We start from the raw sequence: 27,218 nt of genomic DNA, 5'->3' as shown, positions 1-27,218 counted from the left end.
TGATTAACTATCTCTCCAATCTGTAGGAATGAAGGGAGAACTCAAGAGTTCTCCTGAACGACAAAGCTTTCTCTGTTTCCCCTACTAATTCCATTCAGGCATCGAACTGAATTTACTCTTAACTGAATGCATTTTATCTATACCTGGCAGGGATCTAGAAGTAAAATTACAAGATTTATTTCATTTTGATTCTATCATGATGCATTTAATCACAAATATCCCCCAAAATGAAAAGATAATTTATCCTTGTGCCCTGACTGAGCAACCCTCCTCGGTTCAGATTCATGAATCCATAATGCAGGGAGGAGAGTGGATGATTAAGTGTCTGATTAGAGAAAACAGATTAACCTGGCAAACATAATAAATTTAGCTCATAAGCAGGATGGCATTATAAATGCTCACAATAACTCTCCTGTATAAAATCATGAACCACTGCCTTCAGTGATGAGTCAATTGAAATAGTTGGGGAACATAAAGCAAATGCATGTTTATGGATCTCTCTTTGAGACATTGAAAGAGTATTGAAAGGTATATCTGATTCAGTTTATAACTAAAAATACATTAAAGAGGGAACATGTAAGAAAAATGTTAACTCATAAAAACAAAGCTACAACCTCTTAAGTGTTTGAGTTTCTGCTTTACCAATAAGTATATCTAGATCCCACATGTTTTCAATGTCTTTCTAGTACTTTGTTTCCAAAGATGCCAAAGCCAGACCCCGATTTCAGACCCTGCAGATTCACCCTTAACCTTCACCACGGAACCTGATTCCTTTATAAAGGCAGCTGCATCTTTAGGTAGTTCTTATCCCATTGGGACAAAACAACATAAAATTAGAGAGCTATTTCAGCCTTTGAATCAGTAGGGAAAAAATCCTTCCTTTTAGCTGAGAGTCCATTTATATCAGAGTAAAAATCTAGGTCACGACTTGTTTGAAGGCAAGTCCTTGTGCTGTGCTCCAAAAAGTTCACTTAGCAGTCTGCCGGCCTTCCTTACTTAGCTGGTTTGTTATTCCTGGCCTCCCTTTTTTAGCAAGGAGAAAATGGATACTCTTCATGCCCAGCTTTATTTTTAAACTCTTACGGCTATATTCCTGGAGGACTCTGCTGGCCCATGGCCTGAAAGAGAGTCAGTTAGGCCCTGCCCTGTCACGTGCGCACCTGAGTCGCGAGTTGCGCAGAATAAGGGACTTGCTCTGCTCCTCTATCTAGAACCAGACCTTTGTCAGGGACAGGGCAGGGCAAGTGGGGAGGGGAATGGGCTGCCCGAGGGAGTCGTGTCTTTAAGGAAGGCCCCATCGGACGGAGCCAGGTAAATTTCCCATTGGGAGAAACTGGTGCCTGGACATCTAGGGCCCTAGGCACCCTTCCTTCCTCCTTTCCGCCCTCCTCCCACTTCTGAAGTTGATCTTAGGCTGGAGGGGGGTGACAGGGAGGGGTCCAAAGGGGGTGGGGTCCACGTGTGTCCCCACAGTCCTGGGCGCCGGAACTGGCTCCCGGGTACACATTTTGTAGGTATGTGTGGTGGGAATCAGGGAGGTTTTTTTAGGGCCACTCCCTCCTCCCACCTTAGCTTAGACTGAGATGCTTTCTTGGGGCACAGGAACCAGGATCCTTTCTGCTGCCTCAGAGGAATTTGTGTAGAGTGAGGAGGGGCTCACTCTTAGTGGACGCAATGTGTATTCATGCTCACGAACATTTCTGGGCTCAACAAGACAAGTTAACGGTACAACCGCAGCGCCTAGACCAGTCCTTGGTACCGGGAAAGTTTGATGCAGGAACGTCCCAGTGGCAGGGCAGGGTGTTCTCGGTTAGTTACCGCGCTGGGGCTGAGCTTCGGCGGTTGGGTTTGTGTGTGTGTCTGTGCGGGCGGAGAGCAGGTGTGGTGTCGGTACTCCCAGGGGTGCGGAGGGGACAGAGGCGGGCGGGCGGGCGGGCGTAGGGTCCTCAGGCGGTGGCGCAGGCCGGCCGGGGCGGCAGGAGCAGCGAGCGTGCGCGGCAGCGTCGGAGCGCCGGGGCCTCTCCGCGCTGCGGGGTGGCGTTGGCGCTGGAGGCCGGCCCTGGTTACCGGTAGTACGCCGCTGCCGCCGTGCCCTCCCCCGGGCACGGATGGAGTGGACCCCCGGCCGCTAGCTGGAGGGGCAGCAGCGGCGTGGCCGGCGCAACCCCAGGACCCTCGCCGCTGCCACCGGTGGGGAGAACAACCCAGGCTTCAGAGTGAGGTTTGCTGGGGAGGGGGAGGGAGGACCTCTAGCACCCCGGACAGCCTTGCTGAGCCGACTCTCAGACAAGAGAGCCCCAAGGACCAGTAGAGAGCGTCTCATTTAACCCATGTCCCTTCTCCCCCCCCGCCCCCCTTTTTCTTTTCTTGCAAGTGGGAGAACAGAGTCCATGGGGAAAGAGAGACTCGCTTTCCCTTGTGACACAGCTATCAAGTGGCAGAACCAGGACCGGACCTCGTCTTGCTTACTAAGGCCTTCTATCCACCGTCCTCACTGAAATGAGTGTGAATAATGATATAAGTATTTATTATTGTAATATATTAGGTTTTGGAACTATGAATGGTGATATCACTTTGGCATTCAGGACTATTAATGTAATTTATGTGCTGGAAAAGCCCAGCCGCTCTGTCCTCCCTGGGCTCGGGATCCTCGTTCCTTCATTTATTAAACATTCCCTGGGCAGTTATTTGTGACAGGCACTCTGCAGCAAACTGCAGGTGTAGAGATAAACAGGAACCAGCCCTCCACATGGAGCAGAAGAGAAAATTCCCCAGACATCAGTAACTCACGCAGGTGTAGGAAACGCAATGGGCGTTAGAGAGATAAAGGAGTAGTGGTAGCTCAGAAGGAGACGTCACTTGTGGCTGAGAGGAGGTGGATCTTGGGGAGGAGGTGACATCTGATCTGGATCCTTAAGAGTGGGTCATTTGGAAATGGGCAGCGCATTCCAGGTAGAAGTTTCGGTATTAACAACATAACTCCAGGTGAGAGTGACGAATAATGGTTTGGTTTGCCTAGAACGTAGGGATTACATTAGATTACAGAGGGAGCGAGATTCGGAGTCGACAGGGGGATCCATGGAGGGATTCCAAGCGAGGAATGAGGGGGCAGTGGCTGAGGATGGTTCATTTGGCTGGGAGTTGGAACCCTCAGCTGTAGGGAGAGGATGTTGGAACAAGGATACTGGCAGCTCTGAGGGTCTGTGAATTAGCCGTTCTGGGAGCACAGGGCTTCATGGAGCCATCTCAGTGTGGCAGGGCTATGGATGAAAAATGCAGCTTGAGTGGGAAATGGTCCAAACTGAATTGAGAGACTGTTGGACTGTAGGGGTAGCCCGTGCTCATGTTTTAGACCGCCAATAGCATCCTTGGGAGTAGTTTGTGAAAAAGTGCTCTTAGTATTCTTGTAACACAGGTGGCCCCAGGGACACAAGCAGCAGTTAATCAGCCTGTCCCTATCTGTGCAGGGGGCCGTTATTTCTTTTGATGCATCCCAGGGGACCAACAAGGAGCTATAAACAAGGCAGCTTGTTCTGGCATGAAACAGGAAATTTCTTGTACAAAGATTGCAGACACTCTTTATTATAAACTAGTCAAACAATTCTGTGCAGATGAACTGTTAAAATAAAGTACTTTTACCTTAAAGGTGACACACAGAGATTTCAGCAGAGGACTTAAAAATGTATCTTTAATTGGTTCTGTATTATCATGTTCACGAAGCACTACATAACACACTTGCACTTGAATGGAATGGTTAGATGTCCATGTAAATCAAATTACCCAAGCAGACAGGTTTTAGCCATTTCCTTAAGGTATGAGCCTGGGAACCTTCTAAACGCTTCTAGAAGCTTCTCACCTTCACACCTCCCCTGCAGAAGAGCAGGGGTTCCCCAAGGCTCCACTTCCTATTACTCACTGGTTCCACATATGAATGTTTAAAAACTTCCTGTGTTGTCTTATGAAATATACATTATGCTTTTGCATATCTAATGAATATTTGAGAAGGGGGAAAAGATGAAATATTGTTTAGTAGCAATTCCTTTGGCTAGTGATGTTAATCAGTGGAGTAGGGAAGGAGCATGCAGTCTGGAATAAGAAGACAGACCTGGGATGGAATTCTAGTTCTGTCAGTTACTACCTGTGTGACTTTTAGTTCTGATACTTAATTCATCTGAGTCTCAGTTTCCTCATCTGTAAAAAAGGTGATTGTAATCATCAGCTCCCAACTGTTACCCAGTCTCACAGCGTGCAAGAAGGGCTGCACAAAGGTCAGCAAGGGAGGAGGTATAGTGCACATGGGAACAGGCAGTTACGGATGAGGAGCCTGACCTTGGATGTAGGCTAATCTGAGTCCACATGTGGGTTCTGCCCTTTCCCACTGTGTAACTTTGGATGAGTCCCTGAACTGCTGTGAACGTCAGGTTCCTCATATTTAAAATGGGGGAAATAATTATATCTACTTTGTGCTGTTGATTTGAGGATTGCACAGTTACTGGGAAATAGAATGAGATGAACACTAGAGGTGAAAGGGACCTTGGAAGACCTCCTCACCTTACCAGCGCCACGCCCCCCCCCCCATGGAAATCTTATTTTTATCAACTGTGACTGTGTGTAAACATTCCCAGTGACAGAGACTGATATCTGTACAAGGTGCTTCATTCCATTGTTGGATCACTTTCAACAAAAGAGAAATTTTCCATGTATACAGCTAAAAGCTGCCTCATTGTAACTTCCCTATATTGGTCCTCTTCTATGCTCTGTAGGAAAAAAATACATTGATCTTTTTTTTTTTTATTAAAGATTTTTATTTTGAGGTAATTGTAGATTCACATGCAGTTGTAAGATATAATACAGAGAGATCCCTTTTACCTTTGCCGGGTTTTCCCCAGTGGTAACATCTTGCAAAACCACACTGCAGTATCACAAACAGGTTATTGACCTGGACCACATGGAGAGGCAGAGCATTCCACCACCTCTAGCATCTTTCATATGTTGCCTTTTTTTTGGGGGGGGCCTTCTTTTTTTTTTTAATATATATTTATTTTTGGCTGTGTTGGGTCTTCGTTTCTGTGTGAGGGCTTTTTCTAGTTGCAGCGAGCGGGGGCCACTCTTCATCGCGGTGCGCGGGCATCTCACCATCGCGGCCCCTCTTATTGCGGAGCACAGGCTCCAGACGCGCAGGCTCAGTAGTTGTGGCTCACGGGCCTAGTTGCTCCGCGGCATGTGGGATCTTCCCAGACCAGGGCTCGAACCCGTGTGCCCTGCATTGGCAGGCAGATTCTCAACCACTGCGCCACCAGGGAAGCCCCATATGTTGCCTTTTTATAGCCACACCCACTTCCTTCTTACCACTTCCTTAACCCCTGGCAACCATTATTAGTTCTCTGTTTCTATAATTAGGTCATGTCAAAATGTTGTATAGATGGAATCATATATATAAGATGTCATGTCACTGGCTTTTTTCACTCAGTACAGTTCTCTAGAGATTAATCCTTGCTTGTGTTGTTGCATTTATTAATAGTTTGTTCTTTTTTATTCCTTAGGAGTAGTGTTCCATGGTATGGGTGTACCACAAATTATTTACTGTTCACCCATGGAAGGTCATCTGGGTTGTTTCCAGTTTTGGGCTATTATGCTATAAACATTCGTGTACAGGTTTTTGTGCGAATATTAAGTCTTTAATGTCTTCAGTCTCTGGGATAAATGCCTAGGAGTGCAATTGCTGGACCATGTTTTAGTTACAAGTTAAGTTTTTAAAGGAATTTCCAGACTGCTTTGAGTGACTGCAACATTTTATATTATCAACAGCGGTTAATGAGTGATCCAGTGACTCCACATTCTTGCCAGCATTTTCTCTGGTCACAATTTTTTAATTTAGCTATTGTGATAGGTATGTAGTGCTATCATGGTTTTAATCTAAATATCCCTAATGGCCAATGATGTTTAACATGGCTTGACATCTGCGGCTCTTCTTTGATAAAAGGTGTCATTGTGTCTTTTGCTCAAGTTCTAATTGTATTCTTTGCTTCTTAATTGTTAAGTTTTGAGAGTTCTTTGTATGTTCCTGATATTGGTCCTTTTTCGGATATGTAGTTTTCAAAAATTTTCTCCTGCTCTGTAGCTTGTCTTTTTGTCCTTTTAATAGTGTCTTTCATGCTGCAAAAATTTTAAATTTTGAGGACATCCAATTTGTCAGTTTTTCCTTTTACGAATAGTACTTTTGGTGTCAAGTCTAAGAACTCTTTGTTTACCCTAGATCCTGAGGATTTTCTCCTATGTATTTTTCCCTCTATGTTTTATAATTTTATATTTTACATTTAAGTCCCAAAGTGACAGAACTAGCATGGAGAAGACCTGAAACAAGAGCTCATGTCTCTCACACCTAGGCTAGTTATTTTTCCCTCTGTATTTTACAATACAAGTGTTTCAGGGAGTATTTTAAAAAGGTTGGCATTTGCTACTATCACTTTTTAGCTGTAAAATGGGATAATAACATAATAAACTCAAATCATGGTAGATTTTTTAAAAAATGAATTAGTGTTAATTGAATAGTGCACTTGAAAAAAACGTTACACTACAAAGTACTTTCTGTTCAAATGGTGGTTATTATTGTAAGCTTGGCTAGGTCTCTGAATGCTAACAGGCAGCTGTGTGTGCTTGCTGATTCCTTTTCATGGGAAATGTGTTTGTTTATATCATAGTATAGTATCTATTTTTCCTTTTAGTGCCCATGTGACCAAATTATGAACTGCCATATTAATAAGACTCAAACATATTTGAGAGGGTGGTTAGACTTAATAGTTTACATAAAGTTGTTTTTTTTTAAAAATTTATTTATGTATTTATTTATTTTTGGCTGTGTTGGGTCTTCGTTTCTGTGCGAGGGCTTTCTCTAGTTGCGGCGAGCGGGGGCCACTCTTCATCGCGGTGCGCGGGCCTCTCACTATCGCGGTCTCTCTTGTTGCGGAGCACAGGCTCCAGACGCGCAGGCTCAGTAGTTGTGGCTCACGGGCCCAGTTGCTCCACGGCATGTGGGATCTTCCCAGACCAGGGCTCGAACCTGTGTCCCCTGCATTGGGCAGGCAGATTCTCAACCACTGCGCCACCAGGGAAGCCCCATAAAGTTGTTTTAATAGTTATTTTTCAACAGATGGGCAGCTTGCATTTGGCCTCATTTCTGTGACAGTATGATGATTGAAGTTTTCAACAGATGGCATACAAATACTTGGGAAAACACCCTCCCAATATTAATTGTTGTAAAAAAGACTTTTAGTGTGCCAGGAAAATGATAGTCTGTATCCCCAAGCTCTTTGCCTATGCTATTATAACTGTAATTTAGATGATTTGGAAGTGTCCCTTTCTGGCACTTGGGTTTATTTTGTAAATGAGTATGCATATCTACATTAGAGTGAGAGATGCAGAGGAATACTCTGTTGTCAATTAGATATTCAACATGGATGTAGCATGAAATCTCCTTTTGATTATCAATGAATGTACATAACTTCCTCTTGCTGAATCATTCTACTTGGATGCTGTACATAGAAAATGTAATGTTCCGTAAAAATCGACCATCAGAGACTTATATGTTCTTTCTGAAAAGTACTGACTTAAAAGGAAAAAAAATTCACCGAACTCTGAATTTTCAGACATACCCATCAATATGATGAACTCCCCAACCTTCCAAGTTGTCCCCCTTCTGCATCAACCACCTTGCACTGTTTTGGGAATCAGAAATGAGGAATCAGACAGTAAGTGGGGCAGTTGGGGAGTGGTGGAAATCTGTGGGTGTGTTTGTGGTTGTCATAATGACAAAGGGCATTTACTGATATTTAGTGGGTGTGTTATCGAACCTGGATTTGGGTCCCCTTGCCTGACATGCAGCAAAGCCAACCTACTGACACTGGGTTGTGGTGAAGGAAAGTACAGTATTTATTGCAGGGTGCCAAGCAAGAAGAATGGGCAGCTCATGCTCAAAAGTGCTGAACTCCCCAATGGCTTTCAGGGAAGGGTTTTTAAAGGCAAGGTGAGGGAGGGGCCACAGGGTGTGTGATCAGCTTGTGCTCAATTCTTGGCTTGGTTGGCATCGAGGTGAAGTTTCAAGCATCGTTAATCTTCTGGTTTCAACCAGTCTGGGTCTATGTGCTTGAAGTCAGTAGTTTTCACCTGATGGGGTTCTGTTTCCTGTAAAAACAACTTAGGAATGTGTGTCAGATATTTATCTATATATTTCAGGGAACTGGAAGTTCGGTGACTCTGCTATCTGGCTGATTTATAGTCTAAATTTTTACCAGTTTCCCCACCCAACAGCTATTCTTTTTTTCTACCTCTTCACCTTTCCTAATCATTAACTCTTGAGCCAGCCTTTTAAGACTCAGGGGAAGCCTGGGAGACTAAAGCAAAAGCCTTTTTCTTCAAAGGACAGGGAAACAGGGACTTGTATATGGTTTCAGGTGGAGTCCAGTGTGCCTGGGTCTGCACAGCACAGTTCAACACAAGGAAGAAAGGTCCTGTGTCCTACAGTATGCCTGAATATCTGACTGGACACTCATCTGAGCCTGGAACTTGTGTCCGCTTAAAGCACAGAGTAAGTTTTGCAAGATAAAGTATATTTTTGCACAGAATGTTAGTGTCCACCCAAACCTCTTTTTGATTTTACTAAGTCGCTATATGAAAGGCTGAAAGACTTCTGATCTTCTGCTTCTGAATCCTGACTTTTTCATGCTAAGTGCTTTATTATATTTTTTGTGTAGTCATGAACTGAGCATTTATATAGTAAAACAGATATTATCATGAAATGCTTATTATAATAAAGGAGCCCTGGGGTTAATCAGTATGAGAAGCATTGCTATAGAAAATTAAGCAATAGTAGAGAAATTCTTTCTCCACTTGTCCACGTGTGCACACATAATTCTGTGTAGGAATCATTGAAAGAAAAGGACAGTGGTGTGAATCTAAGTATTTAATAAGGAATGCAATCCCAATAAATTCTGTATTGCCATGTTTCTATAGAAGCCTTGAACTGATTTTCTTTTACCAAGTCATATCAGCTAGATCTTCTTTGTGTCTGTCGTTGCAGATGGCGTTTAATGATTGCTTTAGTTTGAACTATCCTGGCAACCCTCAGCCAGGTGACTTGATTGAAGTGTTTCGTCCTGGCTATCAACACTGGGCACTGTACTTGGGTGACGGATATGTTATCAACATAGCACCTCTAGGTAAGGTTTGTTTCCAGAAGCTCCTGGGAGGTTTTTAGTTTTCTTGTTACAAGAAGGAATCATGAACAAAATCATAAAATAAAACAGACTAGAAATAAAATGTAGAAAGTAGATAAATCCAACTGATCTAGGTTTACAGAAGGACCTTCTAAGAATAAAGTGGCATTGAAGAAATCACAAAAGCCAATTAACATTAAAATTTTAAACCTCTGGATTAAAAAATCACAGTTAAAAAGTAAATAATCAGCTGGGGAAAATATTTGCCACAAACATGACAAGAGTCACAATGTCTTTATATATAATACAAATAGATTATTTCAATTCATTCAACATCTATTTATAGATTTTCCAGTATGTGCCAAAGGCTATTCTAAATGCTAGGGATACATAAGCCAGTCCCTACACAGTGGAGCTTACATTCTAGTGGAGGAAGAGGGAGACAGAGACAGAGAGAGAGGGAGAGAGGACGAGAGCAAGAGAGGGAGAGAGCAAGCCTGAGAGAGGGAGCATGAACAAAATACAGAACGTAATGTTAGATTAGAGATAAGTGATAATGGAGAAAATCATAGAAGCAGGATAGGAAGTGCTGGGGAGTTGTGGCTGCTGCAGTTTTAAATTAGCTGGTCAGGAAAATCTCATGAGAAAGTAACATTTGAGACACAACTTGAAAGAGGTGAAGAAACCCAGCACGTGATATTTGGGGAAAGAGTTCCTTAAGCTGAGGGAACAGCGAACACCCAAATCCCAACAAACAAATGGGTAAAAGATTGTGAACAGTTTGTAGAAGACAAAAATCCAATACCCATTTTTTTAAAAATTATTATTTATTTATATATTTATTTTTGGCTGTGTTGGGTCTTCGTTTCTCTGCGAGGGCTTTCTCTAGTTGCGGCAAGTGGGGGCCACTCTTCATCGCGGTGCGCAGGCCTCTCACTATCGCGGCCTCTCTTGTTGCGGAGCACAGGCTCCAGACGCGCAGGCTCAGTAGTTGTGGCTCATGGGCCCAGTTGCTCCGCGACATGTGGGATCTTCCCAGACCAGGGCTCGAACCCATGTCCCCTGCTTTGGCAGGCAGATTCTCAACCACTGCGCCACCAGGGAAGCCCCTCAATACCCATTTTTAAAGGTTTCAGCTTTTCAGTCATCTAGGAATTATAAAATAAAATGACAGATTTTATGCCTCTCACATTAGCAAAATTAAAAAAAATGATAATCTGTTGATAAAGGTATAATGAAATAAACACAGGGATACTGTTGACAGAAATATAAGTTGATAAAATTGTTCGCAAAAACAATTTAACAATATGTGCTAAGAGTCTTAAAGGAGTTCATATGCTCTGACCCTGTAATTTTACCTCTATGAATCTATTCTTGGGGAATACTTTTAGAGATACTTATTTAATATTTGCGTATGAGAATTTCACTTCTATCTCATTTATAATGGTTTAAAAAACAGAATGGATCAATGGCCAGCAAGGGAATGGTTAAGTGAATTATGATTTAGCCACAAGATATTAGGTGTCTGTGTTTGGCAGAATTTTTTAGTTGCAAGTAACATAAATCAAATTCAAATTCACTTAAACAAAAAGGCAAATTCATTGCTTCAGTGAAGGAAACTACAGAAAGAGTAGAGATGGTGCTGGCCTCAGGGATGCCAGGATCTAGGGGCTTGAACACTATCAAAATTCTCCATCCCACATCTGCATTCTTTTTCTATATATTGTCTTCATTATCCCAGGCTATGTCTAAGAAGCTGAACTGATGACCATAAGCATCCTTAGGCTCTCATCCTTCTAGGCTTGTGACCCACAGGAGAGAGTTACTCCCTGCCCAATGCAGTTAGAAAAATCATGGAGAATGACTCTAATTGTCTGGTGTGGGTCCCATGTCCATCACTGAACCATCACTGTGTCCAGGAATAGGATAGTATGACTGGCCTAGAAAGAGTCTTTTCCAGAAAGAAAGAAGCAGTGGTAAGATGGGGTGCTCAGTAGACTAAAACAATAATACTTTAACAGCTAAAAATCATTTCTGGACATCTTTAATTGTATGAAAGATGATCTTGTATGATAGCTATTGGAAAATTCCAGATTAAAAGTGCGTTGTGTAATATGGTACCTGGTTTGCAAAGAAATCATATATACACACATACATGTTAATGCAAACATATACACACACATATACAAGTGATAATAAAAGACAGTACAAGTACATCGAAATAATAATAATAGTTATTTCTGAGTGGCAGGATAATAGGTGGTTTATATTTATTTATGTGTTTGTGCTGTATTTTTCTGTATTTTCTACAGGTTTAGAAATGAGCACAAATTATTAAGAAAAAATGTATGCAAATAACAAATAGCCTAGAATATTTTTTCCTCAAGATACCTTTATAAAGAAGTGTTTATAGGCATAAGTCTTACTATCTTGAGAGCTTCTGAGAACTGTTAATGAAGTGATTTTTGCAAGCTTTTGAGCTATTTGCGTCTTGTTCTAGAATATTGGAAGTGGAAATGGCAAATAAAATGACATTTACGATACAGAGCCATTCATTCTGTAGAGTCTAATAATTAACGCTAAGCAATTCTTTACATTATCTCTGCAGTTTTCACATTTGGAAAATAATACGAGGTTTTTGTGCGGTTTTCTTTTTTCCCATCTTAAGCTCCATCTTAATGTGGTTCAAGCACTGAGCTTTTTTTTTTTTTTTAAACATCTTTATTGGAGTATAATTGCTTTACAATGGTGTGTTAGTTTCTGCTTTATAACAAAGTGAATCAGTTATACATATACATATGTTCCCATATCTCTTCCCTCTTGCATCTCCCTCCCTCCCACCCTCCCTATCCCACCCCTCTAGGTGGTCACAAAGCACCGAGCTGATCTCCCTGTGCTATGCGGCTGCTTCCCACTAGCTATCTATTTTACATTTGGTAGTGTATATATGTCCATGACACTCTCTCACCCTGTCACATCTCACCCCTCCCCCTCCCCATATCCTCAAGTCCATTCTCTAGTAGGTCTGTGTCTTTATTCCCGTCTTGCCACTAGGTTCTTCATGACCTTTTTTTTTTTTTTCCCTTAGATTCCATATATATGTGTTAGCATACTGTATTTCTTTTTCTCTTTCTGACTTACTTCACTCTGTATGACAGACTCTAACTCCATCCACCTCATTACAAATACCTCCATTTCATTTCTTTTTATGGCTGAGTAATATTCCATTGTATATATGTGCCACATCTTCTTTATCCATTCATCCGATGATGGATACCTAGGTTGCTTCCATGTCCTGGCTATTGTAAACAGAGCTGCAATGAATATTTTGGTACATGACTCTTTCTGAATTATGGTTTTCTCAGGGTATATGCCCAGTAGTGGGATTGCTGGGTCGTATGGTAGTTCTATTTTTAGTTTTTTAAGGAACCTCCATACTGTTCTCTATAGTGGCTGTATCAATTTCCATTCCCACAAACAGTGCAGGAGTGTTCCCTTTTCTCCACACCCTCTCCAGCATTTATTGTTTCTAGATTTTTTGATGATGGCCATTCTGACCGGTGTGAGATGATACCTCATTGTAGTTTTGATTTGCATTTCTCTAATGATTAATGATGTTGAGCATTCTTTCATGTGTCTGTTGGCAATCTGTATATCTTCTTTGGAGAAATGTCTATTTAGGTCTTCTGCCCATTTTTGGATTGGGTTGTTTGTTTTTTTGTTATTGAGCTGCATGAGCTGCTTGTAAATCTTGGAGATTAATCCTTTGTCAGTTGCTTCATTTGCAAATATTTTCTCCCATTCTGAGGGTTGTCTTTTGGTCTTGTTTATGGTTTCCTTTGCTGTGCAAAAGCTTTTAAGTTTCATTAGGTCCCATTTGTTTATTTGTGTTTTTATTTCCATTTCTCTAGGAGCTGGGTCAAAAAGGTTCTTGCTGTGATTTATGTCATAGAGTGTTCTGCCTATGTTTTCCTCTAAGAGTTTGATAGTGTCTGGCCTTACACTTAGGTCTTTAATCCATTTTGAGTTTATTTTTGTGTATGGTGTCAGGGAGTGTTCTAATTTCATACTTTTACATGTAGCTGTCCAGTTTTCCCAGCACCACTTATTGAAGAGGCTGTCTTTTCTCCACTGTATATGCTTGCCTCCTTTATCAAAGATAAGGAAGCACTGAGCTTTGATCCTGTAGACTGAAGTTAAATTCCTGTTTCTGTTAACTACTTGTGGGATGTTCCACAAGCCAGTTTATCTCTCCAAGCTTTGATTTTCTCATCGGTAAATTGATTGCAACAAACTAGTCAAAAAAAAAAAATTGAATAATTCTAACTAGGATATATGTGTCCTACGAACTTGTAATGTGTAAGAACTTTCAACGTGTAAGATAATTAACTGGAAATGCTGCTCCAATGAAAAGGATTTTGGAGGAGAGAAAAAAAAGAGGAGTGGAAAAAAAAGTTTGCTTTTAGTCATTACTGAAAGGAAAAGTGCCATAACACTGGTTATACAGAGGCCCTTCATCTCACGGTTTACTTGAACAATGGCCAAGCATAGCAGTCTTGGGCAGATGGAGAGGGCCTAGGGCCTGGTGTTAAAGCTGAACAGTAAGGAATCAGATGCCTCAGATGCCGACCACGGCACGCCAGGATACAGAGGTTTCAGGCAGTCTAGACCAATGCTTACTAATAGAGGCAGTAAGATGGAGTGGTAGGGCATGGGGCATTGTGGCAGGTGGGTAGGGCACAGCTAGGGGCCACATAGCATGGACAGTGCCTACTACATTAGGTTTAGTTTTAGGACTTAGTTTCTTGGCTAAAGGAACTAGCAAAACAAAGGCAGGGCCCCAGCCTGACCCCAACTGACCCCTCAGAAGACTGGGGTCCCCTGCAGGTTTCAAAGTGAAGCCTAATTAAAAGAACAAGTGTAAAAACAGACCTGGGGGTAAGGAGTGCTGCTTAGATGCAGGACAAGAGCACTAATCATAATGCACTACTGCTAAGCCCAATGGTATTAGTTTGGAAGGGTTCAAATGCTGAAAAATAGACCGCGTCATAGAAAAAGGGGGCAATGATCTTATCTGTACTTTGTTAGAAACATATGCCAAGATCCCTAATAATAATACCAATTGATAGAGAACTTATTCCTCAAAAATAGGTAGAGTTTTCACACCCAATTTGTTCTATAAATTTTCAAAAAGATAGGTAGATACAGATTTTCAAAAAGTTTTCTTATATTCTCACTCATATAGTAATTGAATAAGTGTTAGTGATCAATTAGAGAATGAGGGTTTACGGTTAGTAAGATTAAATGGTTTCTGGTTTGAGGATAAGTTAGGATGGCAGTGGAGTTCACTGGGCTGGGTCGCTATATCTTGCTAACCAGAATTCTCCTTATAGACGATGGCATTTCTGCATCGTTTACAAGCGCCAAGTCTGTATTCAGCAGAAAGGCCTTGGTGAAGATGCAGCTTTTAAAGGATGTTGTGGGAAATGACACATACAGAATAAACAATAAATACGATGAAACATACCCACCACTCCCCGTGGAAGAAGTCATGCAACGGTCAGAGTTCGTTGCTGGACAGGAGGTGGAGTATGACTTATTTGTCAACAACTGTGAGCATTTTGTGACTTTGCTCCGCTATGGAGAAGGAGTTTCAGAGCAGGTGAGTTTTCTCTAGGAGAAATGGAAGTTTCTTACATTGGGAAAATAATAGCTACTGACTATGGTCAAATTTTCAGGCCTCAAACAAATGGAAAAGAACAAGAAAATATGAGAACACTGAAGGACAAAAGAGGGAATCGAGTTGCCCAAGGTCATGCAGCAATTTCATGACCAAACTGAGACTAGAACATTCGTATCATGAATTTGGGTTAGAAGGGACTTGAAGCAGAGTCAAGACCATAGCTTTCTGTCATTCTTATTGCCCTCTGTCCTTCAGTTTTTTCCCATCACCCCACCATACAGCAATTAAATCAGTAACTTTATATACTGAAAAAAATATGCTGAAAAGAATGCTGACATTTTTGAGTGGGAGTTCATTTGCTGAAAACATAGATGGTAATAGTGAGATTCTTTTCCATTAGCTGAAAGAGGCTAACTGATGCCATAGCTTGGTGGCTTTGTAAATGTCTTCTGTTGCCTTGCAATGTTAGTTTCAAAGAAATGTTGTGCTTTTGAGGAGATCCTTTGATTCATTGAGCTTTTGGATGATTTTTAGTGGATTAATTGACTTTTTTTTTTTTTAATTATTTATTTTTTTTTTGGTTGCGCCAGGTCTTAGTTGCAGCAGGCAGGCTCCTTAGTTGCGGCTCCAGGGCTCCTTAGTTGTGGCATGAGAACTCTTAGTTGCGGTATGCATGTGGGATCTAGTTCCCTGACCAGGGATTGAACCCGGGCCCCTGTATTGGGAGCTCAGAGTCCTGTCCACTGTGCTACCAGGGAAGTCCCTGGTGGGGGACTTCCCCCACCAGAGGAAGTAGCTTATAGTTTTGTTATTTACCATCACTATTCGGTAGTATGTCAGATTCCTCACTAAAAGCATGCTCTTTCCCTACCTATCTTCCCATCAATCCAATTCCATCATTGATGTTTTAACCTAAAGATTTATTAAGGTGGTGTGAGAAAATGAATATATAAAGGCTTCCAGTATCTTTAAATGGTGGATCTGTTATATAAATGTCTATTCTGAGGAATGAAGTTACAATTCTGCTCACGAAAGCTTGGGAAAATGGGAGATGGAACATAATGAAAGGATACATTTGTTTTTATTAAGAAATAATTTAATTGGAAATTCATTTTTATTAGGAAGTACATTACCATAATGCATGTTCTATTCACATGTAGCAATAAATTGCTTCTGAGCCAAAACACAGAGGACACGCACACAAATCTCAGCTCACCTTTGCATTGAAAAGTAGTGGTATAGCTAAGATAAAGTTTGTTAATGACAAAGTTGTCCACTGCACTCAATCAGTATTTTTTTTTAATGTGGCTAAAGGAATTAGAGCCATCTTTTTGCTTTGACTCTCACTTGTAATCTATCATCTTTCCACCTTTCATACCCAGATCAAGACCCATGAAAAAGTAACAATTTTTTTAACAACTAATAGAACTGTTCTTTAGCAGGTTCTGATGAAGATGGTGTAGTGACAGCCTGAAGGACACACTTAAGCTTTGGAATTCTGCTGATCTGAGCTAGAGCCCCATCTTCACCACTTCATAGCTGGATGACTTTGGACACATTGTTTATCAGTTTCCTAATCTATAAAGCGAGGTTGTTTTATAGATTGTAAGAGATTTTTAAAGTCTCTTAGCATACTCCGTTACATATTATTCATCCCAATAAAAAGTGTACTTTCATAGACTACTTTTAATTTCAGTATTTTAGCAATTTTATAGATCTTTGTTGACACTCTTCAGTAAAATTCTGCTGATCTAACAAACTACAGCACTCGAATTGTCATTTTTATTACTATCAATAATTAATAGTGTTAGTACTAATAATAACTAATATTAGATTTGTTTTTCAGGGTCCCTTTAAGGCTTAGGGGTCTTGAGCATAGAACAGTACCCTTGGGAAATGGCTGTGTATTTCCCCCAATTTAAAAACTATAAATACATAATAAGGTTAGAAAGGTGGAAGGATTGTGACCCCATCTTTTTCTTCTTTGTACTTTTCTGTATTTTTAAAAAAAATTAATGGACTTTACTTTTTAGAGTAGTTTTAAATTCACAGCAAAATTGAGCTGAAAGTATAGAGAGTTCCCACATATGCCCCCTCCCACACACATATATGTATCCTTCCCCACTGTCAACATCCTACAGCAGTGTGGTATATTTGTTACAAAAGATGAACCAACATTGGTACATCCTTATCAACCAGAGTCCATAGTGAAGGAAACCAGAATATGCCACCCCCAAATATGTCACTTTGGCATAAGGATTATTTTGAGCAATTGAGAGACAACTGAGTAGAAACGGATGCAAGAAAAGCTCTCTGCCCTCCCCCTATTTGCCTAAAAGCAGGACATAAATTTTCAAAGGTGTTCCTCCTCCCCACTCTACCAGGAAGGACAAAAGTTAATCATCAGGGACAACGAGTGGTTAATGTAAGACCCTTATCAGCCTAGAGAGGGCAGTAGAGGTATCTACATAACAAACTACTCTCAAGCCTCTGTTTACCATTAGTTTCCTGTATGTTTACCTTCCCACAGACTGTTGCCCTTGGAAGGCGAACCACTTTCCTTTGTCCTGTCATTTCTCTACAAATTTATTGTTCTTTGTTGAAGATGCTATATAAGCCTGAATTCTTCGTTTCTTATTTTATTTATTTATTTTTATACAGCAGGTTCTTAGTTATGTATTTTATACATATTAGTGTATATATGTCAATCCCAATCTCCCAATTCATCCCACCACCACCACGCCCTGCTACTTTCCCCCCTTGGCGTCCATACCTTTGTTCTCTACATCTGTGTCTCTATTTCTGCATTGCAAACCAGTTAATCTGTACCATTTTTCTAGATTCCACATATATGTGTTCATATACGATATTTGTTTTTCTCTTTCTGACTTACTTCACTCTGTATGACAGTCTCTAGGTCCATCCACGTCTCTACAAATGACCCAGTTTCGTTCCTTTTTATGGCTAATATTCCACTGTATATATGTACCACATCTTCTTTATCCGTTTGTCTGTCAGTGGGCATTTAGGTTGATTCCATGACCTGGCTATTGTAAATAGTGCTGCAATAAACACTGGGGTGCATGTGTCTTTTTGAATTATGGTTTTCTCTGGGTATATGCCCAGTAGTGCGATTGCTGGGTCATATGGTAATTCTATTTTAAGTTTTTTAGGGAACCTGCATACTGTTCTCCAAAGTAGCTATATCAATTTACATTCCCACCAACAGTGCAAGAGGGTTCCCTTTTCTCCACACCCTCTCCAGCATTTGTTGTTTGTAGATTTTCTGATGATGCCCATTCTAACCAGTGTGAGGTGATACCTCATTGTAGTTTTGATTTGCATGTCTCTAATAACCAGTAATGTTGAGCAGCTTTTCATGTGCCTCTTGGCCATCTGTATGTCTTCTTTGGAGAGATGTCTGTTTAGATCTTCTGCCCATTTTTGATTGGGTTGTTTGTTTTTTTAATATTGAGCTGCATGAACTGTTTATATATTTTGGAGATTAATCCTTTGTCCATTGATTCGTTTGCAAATATTTTCTCCCATTCTGAGGGTTGTCTTTTCATCTTGTTTGTAGTTTCCTTTGCTGTGCAGAAGCTTTGAAGTTTCATTAAGTCGCATTTGTTTATTTTTGTTTTTATTTCCATTTCTCTAGGAGGTGGGTCAAAAAAGATCTTGCTGTGATTTATGTCAAAGAGTGTTCTTCCTAGGTTTTCCTGTAAGGGTTTTATAGTGTCTGGTCTTACATTTAGGTCTTTAATCCATTTTGAGTTTATTTTTGTGTGTGGTGTTAGGGAGTGTTTTAATTTCATTCTTTTACATGTAGCTGTCCAGTTTTCCCAGCACCACTTATTGAAGAGGCTGTCTTTTCTCCATTGTATATCCTTGCCTTTTTTGTCATAGATTAGTTGACCATAGGTGCGTGGGTTTATCTCTGGGCTTTCTATCCTGTTCCATTGATCTATATTTCTGTTTTTGTGCCAGTACCATATTGTCTTGATTACTGTAGCTTTGTAGTGTAGGCTGAAGTCAGGGAGTCTGATTCCTCCAGCTCCGTTTTTTCCCTCAGGATTGCTTTGGCTATTCAGGGTCTTTTGTGTCTCCATACAAATTTTAAGATTTTTTGTTCTAGTTCTGTAAAAAATGCCATTGGTAATTTGATAGGGATTGCATTGAATCTGTAGATTGCTTTGGGTAGTATAGTCATTTTCACAATACTGATTCTTCCAATCCAAGAACATGGAATATCTCTCCATCTGTTTGTGTCATCTTTGATTTCTTTCATCAGTGTCTTATAGTTTTCTGAGTACAGGTCTTTTACCTCCTTAGATAGGTTTATTCCTAATTATTTTATTTTTTTTGTTGCAATGGTGAATGGGATTGTTTCCTTAATTTCTCTTTCTGATCTTTTGTTGTTAGTGTATAGGAATGCAAGAGATTTCTGTGCATTAATTTTGTATCCTGCAACTTTACCAAATTCATTGATTAGCTCTAGTAGTTTTCTGGTGGCATCTTTAAGATTCTCTATGTATAGTATCATGTCATCTGCAAACAGTGATGATTTTACTTCTTCTTTTCCAATTTGTATTCATTTTTCTTCTCTGATTGCCATGGCTAGGACTTCCAAAACTATGTTGAATAATAGTGGCAAGAGTGGACATCCTTGTCTTGTTCCTGATCTTAGAGGAAATGCTTTCAGTTTTTCACCATTGAGAATGATGTTTGCTGTGGGTTTGTTGTATATAGCCTTTATTATGTTGAGGTAGGTTCCCTCTATGCCCACTTACTGGAGAGTTTTTATCATAAATGGGTGTTGAATTTTGTTGAAAGCTTTCTCTTCATCTATTGAGATGATCATATGGTTTTTATTCTTCAATTTGTTAATATGGTGTATCACACTGATTGATTTGGGTATATTGAAGAATCCTTGCATCCCTGGGATAAATCCCACTTGATCATGTTGTAGGCTCCTTTTAATGTGTTGTTGGATTCTGTTTGCTAGTATTTTGTTGGGGATTTTTGCATCTATATTCATCAGTGATATTGGTCTGTAATTTTCTTTTTTTGTATTATCTTTGTCTGGTTTTGGTATCAGGGTGATGGTGGCCTCATAGAATGAGTTTGGGAGTGTTCCTTCCTCTGTAATTTTTTGGAAGAGTTTGAGAAGGATGGTTGTTAGCTCTTCTCGAAATGTTTGATAGAATTCACTTGTGAAGCCATCTGGTCCTGGACTTTTGTTTGTTGGAAGATTTTTAATCACAGTTTCAATTTCATTACTTGTGATTGATCTGTTCATATTTTCTATTTCTTCCTGTTTCAGTCTTGGAAGGTTATACCTTTCTAAGAATTTGTCCATTTCTTCCAGGTTGCCCATTTTATTAGCATAGTGTTGCTTGTAGTAGTCTCTTACGATGTTTTGTATTTCTGCAGTGTCCATTGTAACGTCTCCTTTTTCATTTCTAATTTTATTGATTTGAGTCTTCTTCCTCTTTTTCTTGATGAGTCTGGCTAAAGGTTTACAATATTGTTTATCTTCGCAAAGAACCAGCTTTTAGTTTTATTGATCTTTGCTATTGTTTTCTTTGTTTCTATTTCATTTATTTCTGCTCTGATCTTTATGATTCCTTTCCTTTTACTAACGTTGTGTTTTGTTTGTTCTCTCTCTTTGAGTTACTCTTCCCTGAATTTCTCCCATGAGTATATGAGATGTACATGTTAATAAACTTCTGTTTGCTTTCCTCTTATTACAGAACCTCAGCTGAGAACTTATTATGGGTAAAGGAAAAAATTTTCTTCCCCTAAAATAATTAACATTAGGGTTCACTCTTTATGTTGTAATTTCTGTTGGTTTTGACAACTGTGTAATGACATCCTGTATACTCTGCTTAATCATTCCCTCTTTCTCTAAATCTCTGGCAACCACTGATTTTTTTTTTTTTTTTTTTACTGCCCTGTAGTTTATCTTTCCCAGAATGTCATATAGTTGAAATCATACTAAGCAATATGCACTTAAAATTCTTCCATGTCTTTTCATGGTTCGCTTGCTCATTTCTTTTCATTGCTGAATAATATTCCCTTGTCTGGATGCACCACAGTTTATTTTTCCACTCACCTACTGAAGGACATCTTGGCTGCTTCCCAGTTTTGGTAATTATGAAAAAAGCTGCTGGAAACATTTGCATGTAGGTTTTTTGTGGATGTAAATTTTTGACTCATTTGGATAAACACCAAGTATTATGACTGTTGGATCATACGATAAGAGTATGTTTAGTTTTGTAAGAAACTGCCCAGCTGTCTTCCAAAGTGGCTGGACCATTTTGAATTCCCACCAGCAATGAACGAGAGCTCCTGTTGCTCCACATCTTTAGCATTTGGCACTGTCAGTGTTTTGGAGGTTAGCCATTCTGATAGGTACATGGTTGTATCTCCATTGTTCTAATTTGCAATTCCTTAAATATGTATGATGTTGGACATCTTTTCATGTATTATTTGCTACCTGCATATCACATTTACTGATGTGTCTCTTGAGATCTTTAGCCCAATTTTAATTGGGTTGCTTGCTTGTTTTCATATTGTTGAGTTTTAAGAGTTCTTAGCATATTTTGGAAAACAATCCTTTATCAAATATGCCTTTCACCAATGTTTTCTTCCAGCCTGTGGCTTGTCTTTACCTTATTTTTACAAATTCCTAAAATCAACATTTCTCACTGTTCGAGTCTAAACAAGTTATTAAAATGTGTCTGTCTTTGTGGAAGATAGCAGCACCCTTGAATGGACCTGGACAAGCTGACAGACAGTACACCCTGACTGTGTTTCTTTGCATAGCACTTCAGCCTTAGAGTCTTGGGGGAAGAGGGATTTTGATAACCCATACAGTCATCTGTGACCCAGCTACACTGATGTCTGGACCCAGCTGCTTCAGTTATAGCTAACATTTCATTGGGCATGTATATGTAGATCCTTAGAATGGGGTGTTTACCATGCCCCCCCCACCCCGAAAGCCCTGTAAAGGATGAAGTGTGCAGGATAGGATTTGGTGATCTTATAATCCTAAATCAGCCATGAAGTAAAAGCTCTTGTTCATGCTGTTTCACCACAAAAATCCTGGGATTTTATAATCTTGCAGGTCGGATCCCGTTACACATAACTCTGAGGGATTGTCCAAATTACATGTGATTTTTCCATTTAGAATGAAACTTGAAAAAAATAAATGTTTGGGATTTGGGAAACTGCATGCTGGAAGTGGCTTTATTATAATTGTATCTTGCCTGTGCAATCTCAGGGGATTTTGAGTTAGGATCAAGTTGTCTGTCCCCTCCCCAGGTCTCTTATATTTATGGGATTTCTCTCACATGTTATGTTTCATCTCGCTGGGGCCACCCCACCCACAGGATCCTGCCATTTCCCCAGGGCTGTCCTCTGCTGCCATTTGATATCTCTGTTTAAAGACACCAATTGCACCTTCCTGTTTTTGCATTGTCTGCCATATGTTCCTGTATCAGCCCTCCTTGGAATCTCAGCATCTGCCTGGAATTGCATGAGGTTTGGGCTTGGTTTATAATCCTAACTCCCTGTCTGATTATTTATTCTGCCCTTCTTTGGAATTTTATCTGGTATCTTGTATCTCCCAGCCCCTTTTTGCTCCCCATGGGCTATGTGGGTAGCTCTATGCTATAGTGAATTCTGACTCTCTCCTAGGAAGCAACTTAGGTAGCAACTAATTAAAAATTACAAATAGAAGAAATAACCAACCAACCAAATACATTAAATTAGAATTGTAAACTAAAATAGGATTTTTCAGTTGTTTGCCAGTGTCATTCTCCTTGACAACTGGGCATGGTAACAGAGCAGGGAGTTATAATTATAGGTCTCGTCCCTACAGACCACAGGATGATGTAATGAAGTGAATACTCTTGCCATTGTGCTTCTGTCCTGGCCAGAACCCATGCTGCCTGTTCCCCATAGGGAACCCACAGTTAGGGAGGGAACATTATGTGGCATATGGGGGTGGCAGGCTCCATGGTGGAGGGCTGTGGGTTAGACAGAGGGCATGCTCCAGTGTGAGCTGGGTCACGCTTTCCAGCATTGGGGCTGGTCTCCAGAGTAATTTAGGAAAAATGTTTTGCTTTATTTGAAAGCCCGATTCTTAACTCCCAGAGAATAACTGTTGTTTTCAGAATACCTGATGACTCTGAAGTATCTGAATGTGACCTTCGGGTCATAAAATTGCACTGCAGATGGAAGGCGATATTAGTTGAGTGCCATGAAACCATGAATATTCATCAGTTCCATCATCATGATGATGATTAATACCCTTAAAGATATAAATGTCTGAGCTCCTTTATGGACAGTTGAGCTTGAGAGTGGTTTATTTTCATTTGTCTACATGAGAAATTAATTTTTGACATGATAGTTAACAACAGTATTGACTTCTCTTGAAGTTTGTTTATCAGAATAGAAAGTGTATCTACCAAATAAGAGCCTATAGGTATTTAGCTCAAGTCACATCCCTGAATTATTTTCCTAACAGACATTAAGTCAGGGAACACACACACACACACACACACACACGGGTCCATCCAAATGCTGTCATCTTTTTAATAGACTTCTTGAATGAGTGCTCCCACTTTCTTATCATGTCTACACCCCTCAACCAATACACACACACACACACACACACACACACACACACACACACACACAGGATATTCACCTTGATATAGAATCAGCCAAACCAGTATGTGTTTAGGGGGTAGGGGTTTCATAGGGGGAGAACACATGGTTCAAGACTAAACTATATCTAAACATCCTGGTGGTACGACCTCCCTCAGGCAAATCGCTTTTAACTTCTCAAGTTTTACAAAACAGGAGTAATGCTACCTCCCAGGGGTTCTATGACAATTATTAGGAACTGTGGCATAATGAGTTTCTAAACTCTCAGAAGCTATAAAAATATGAGGAATCTCTACCTATGTGTATTGCTATCTTTGTCATAATTATAATAATTATAAATTTATTTCATCTCCATACAGAATTTTAATTTTGCGTTGAGTTTTAAATTCATCCATTGTACATTAAAATGGGTCTTCAGTTTAGGAAACAAGCTAAAGCTGGGGTTTAGGACACTGAGATGCTTTTAGAATAAGATGTGTTTTTTGTTTGTTTCCTGTTTCCTTATAGGCCAACCGAGCAATAAGTACCATTGGGTTTGTGACAGCTGCCGCTGGTGCCTTCTCTCTCCTTGGCTTGTTTCCAAAAAGACTAAGAGCAAAATACTATTAATTTACTGAAGAGATATTGGAGCTGAAGGAATTTGTGAGAAGGAAAAAAAAACTTGGGATGAATACTTATTTTCAATGTATCATTATTGTTCCAAATTCCAATGATGGATGGCAGGCTCTTTAATAAATTGCTTACTGGTATTATCTCATCATTGAACCGTGGAAATTTTTCTCCCTACTAGCATAGATTTCCTGTGGCAGCTTGAGTAAGAAGTAGTAGCCTTTTGAGTGAGCCAGCAGAGGATCTTAATATCACATCATCATTTATCTTCTATCAATATTGTTTTCCTTTCCCCTGAGGGTAACTATTTTGTATTTGCCAGAGGGATAAAGAGCCTTTTATATGTGATTTTTGAAAAAAAATGTTAAGAGCCCCAAATTTTTGGGTTGACATCAAAATTCATATTCCTTTTCTGGTGAGAAAAGAATTTTGGAAATTCAGCATTTGGTTAGGCAGCTTGAAGAACTTTTGATTAATAAACCATTTGAGGGTGGACACCCATCTCCTTGCTCCTGTGTAGATGGGGCAGGGGGTGAATGGGAGAAGGAAGTCTTGGCTCCAGTGTTTTGGATCCAGTGATTTCCCTGGAAGCGACTCATTTGTAAGGAATATGTGAGAAGCTGGAGTGGGCTGTTACTTCTACAAAGCTCCATCATTCCCTTTGGATTTTGAAGTATTTCAAGAGTTTGACCCTCTTAACCTTAGCAAGAGATCATTAAATGTAGGTTTAAGGTGCCATATTTAGAAAACAATATCCTGTGTTACTTTTTAAGGCTTTTACTATGTCAGGGCGTGTCATGATTTTACTCTTGCATTTTATTGATTATGTGTTGAATGAAACACACTACTTTTTAATACCTTTCCAGTGGAATTCTTATCGGCAGCAGGTGGGGAGAAGTGGATGCAGGTCTCTATACCCTGGGATTATATCAGATATGATAACATTACCCTACAAACAACACTGCCAGCTAATGACATCCTTATTGTGCCATCATTAAAAGTATGGCATTAAATAAAGGAAAAGTTTAAGTAAATTTAGGGGGTTGGGGGTGGAATGAGGGAACCAGGAATATGATAGATAAAGTAACTAAACAGATGACTCAGTGAAAGTCTTGGACCTATTAAACTGATTTAGATTTTACTCCCAGGCCAGAAATACTTTACAATCTAATTGCAGGGTTAAGAATAATGATAACAGGAGGGGTCATGTGCTACCATCAGGGCAAGTAGAGACCCTGTCTCTCTTCCTGTTCCCTGACTAATCCCTTCCCTTTCTTATGGCACCACTTCTGTTTGCAGATAAACCCCCAAACTCTCTTCCTCCCCTGTTCTTCTGGGAGGTGTGTCTCCTACCTGATAGTATGATCCAAAATTATCCCTGCATTTTTATTCTAAATTCAGTTTCGTATTCCTTTTATGTCCTACTCTCAATAGTAAAATTGTAAAAGAAAAAAAAAGGCTCTTTCCTAATATTGTCTAATCACGGTGGGATTGGCAGCAGCTTTATGTGTTCTGTCTCCCTGGGTGTGCTTACTTTTTAATAAAGATAAGCGCAGAGGACAAATCTTAGCCCTAAACAGGAGACTTGGGTGTGGTGGAATTTCCACACTGTCCTATGGGTGAGGGAATGGAATTGGCAACACAGAGGACATCCTGAGGATCCTCAAGTCAAACCCTTCTAGAGAACTCTGGACATGTCCACTCCAGAAGGCAGTCCTAGCAATACCGAAGAATACTGAAAAGTCACAAGTGTGCTTTTAAATTAAATTCATGGATTCATTTTTCACGGGTAGTGTTCAAGTCCCTAGCAGTTTTCAGCCTTAGAGGTAAGCTCACAAAGTTAGCCATCAGTCTTCTCAAAAAGTGGCCACTCTTGGTGATGGGCCACTTAAGGCTGTCTGGTTTGTTTTTCCTATAGGTGATCATTTGATATGTGGCCATGTTCATTGTGCTTTCATCAAACATTTTCCCCAAGACTACTTAACCTTTCTCTGAGTGTATTTTTAATGAAGTCTAGTGTAGAGTCCAACTTTATCATGTCCAGTCCCCACCTTCAAAAAAGATGTGTGAAATAAAGATCATCGCCTATCAGATACCTAATTGGTTGTTGAAAAACTGAGTGGGGGGAGGCTGTACATTTGTTGAAAAAAGATTTAAAAAAAAATCTTTTTATGCTATCTACATGTCATAGTGTATCAATTGAATCTTCTCATTCTAAAGGTCAAATTACTAAACACAAATTACTAAATATTTCAGCTCAAGGAACCTGAGCTACCGTGTTTTAGGTTGACATGTATTTCTTAATCATAAGCTAAATTAGACACATTTAAAAATTGTCACTCTCCAAGAGCTGTGCATCCAAGAAAAGATTAAAAATAAAATAAAATATAAATATAAAATGTTTGTTTGAATAGGAATTTGCATTTATGCTGCTGGTTTGTGTAAAAAGCATATAATACTATTTACAGCAATGATTACTGAAATTTGAAAACATTTTTTCAATCCTAAAGATTTCAGGATTGTAAAGACATGATTGAATCCATGCATCACAGCATTAGGCACGTAATGGGCACTCTTAGAATGGGACTGGTTAACTAATTGCCTATGACCCATTAAAGATCTGTTTAATTAGCAAAATTAGATTTATGCTTACAAGGAAAGCCTAGTAGGGAATTTAAAATGTTCACTAGGAATAAATATCCTCTCAAGGTCACAGTGAGGTTGATATATGTTAAAGGTAATAAAGTGCAGAATATATTTGTAAAGCATGTACCCGTTCTTGTGGTCCTTAATGTGCATCTGATAATTGATTTAGATTATGAAAAGATGAAATGGAACTTAAGTTGTTTAGCATCCTGAGAATTGTCATGCTGTAGATACAAACATTATGGGTCCCTTCCCTAGGATTGCTTCTTTTAAGATGAGCAATGCTGAGTCTGGGCCAACTTTTGGAGTTAGAACTTGAGATTTTCCTCTGTCAGTAATAAAAAGCAAATAAAGGTGCCATGCTTCTTTGAGTGAAAAGTGCATTTTAATAG

The 27,218-nt window shown here is 39.9% G+C and overlaps 1 protein-coding gene across 1 annotated transcript; it reads left to right on the top strand.

The window, feature by feature from the left end:
* The first annotated feature begins 7,660 nt into the window (after positions 1-7,660).
* Positions 7,661-24,215, top strand: PLAAT1 (phospholipase A and acyltransferase 1). Its single transcript, XM_061193264.1, has 5 exons — positions 7,661-7,748; positions 8,451-8,584; positions 9,077-9,215; positions 14,606-14,874; positions 24,079-24,215. Exons 1-5 carry the CDS (start codon positions 7,661-7,663, stop codon positions 24,178-24,180), a joined length of 732 nt encoding a protein of 243 aa, XP_061049247.1. The 3' UTR covers positions 24,181-24,215.
* The last annotated feature ends 3,003 nt before the right edge of the window (positions 24,216-27,218 follow it).

The sequence above is a fragment of the Eubalaena glacialis genome, chromosome 6 (genome assembly GCF_028564815.1).
Source record: "Eubalaena glacialis isolate mEubGla1 chromosome 6, mEubGla1.1.hap2.+ XY, whole genome shotgun sequence".
Taxonomy (NCBI): Eukaryota; Metazoa; Chordata; class Mammalia; order Artiodactyla; family Balaenidae; genus Eubalaena; species Eubalaena glacialis.
This window is presented reverse-complemented; position numbering and strand designations above follow the sequence as displayed.

Coding starts and splice junctions, on each gene's coding strand:
- PLAAT1 (XM_061193264.1), top strand. CDS start 7,661: ATGATGAACTCCCCAACCTTCCAAGTTGTCCCCCTTCTGCATCAACCA. Junction 8,585..9,076: donor GTGTCCGCTTAAAGCACAGA/GTAAGTTTTGCA, acceptor CTGTCGTTGCAG/ATGGCGTTTAATGATTGCTT. Junction 14,875..24,078: donor GAGAAGGAGTTTCAGAGCAG/GTGAGTTTTCTC, acceptor GTTTCCTTATAG/GCCAACCGAGCAATAAGTAC.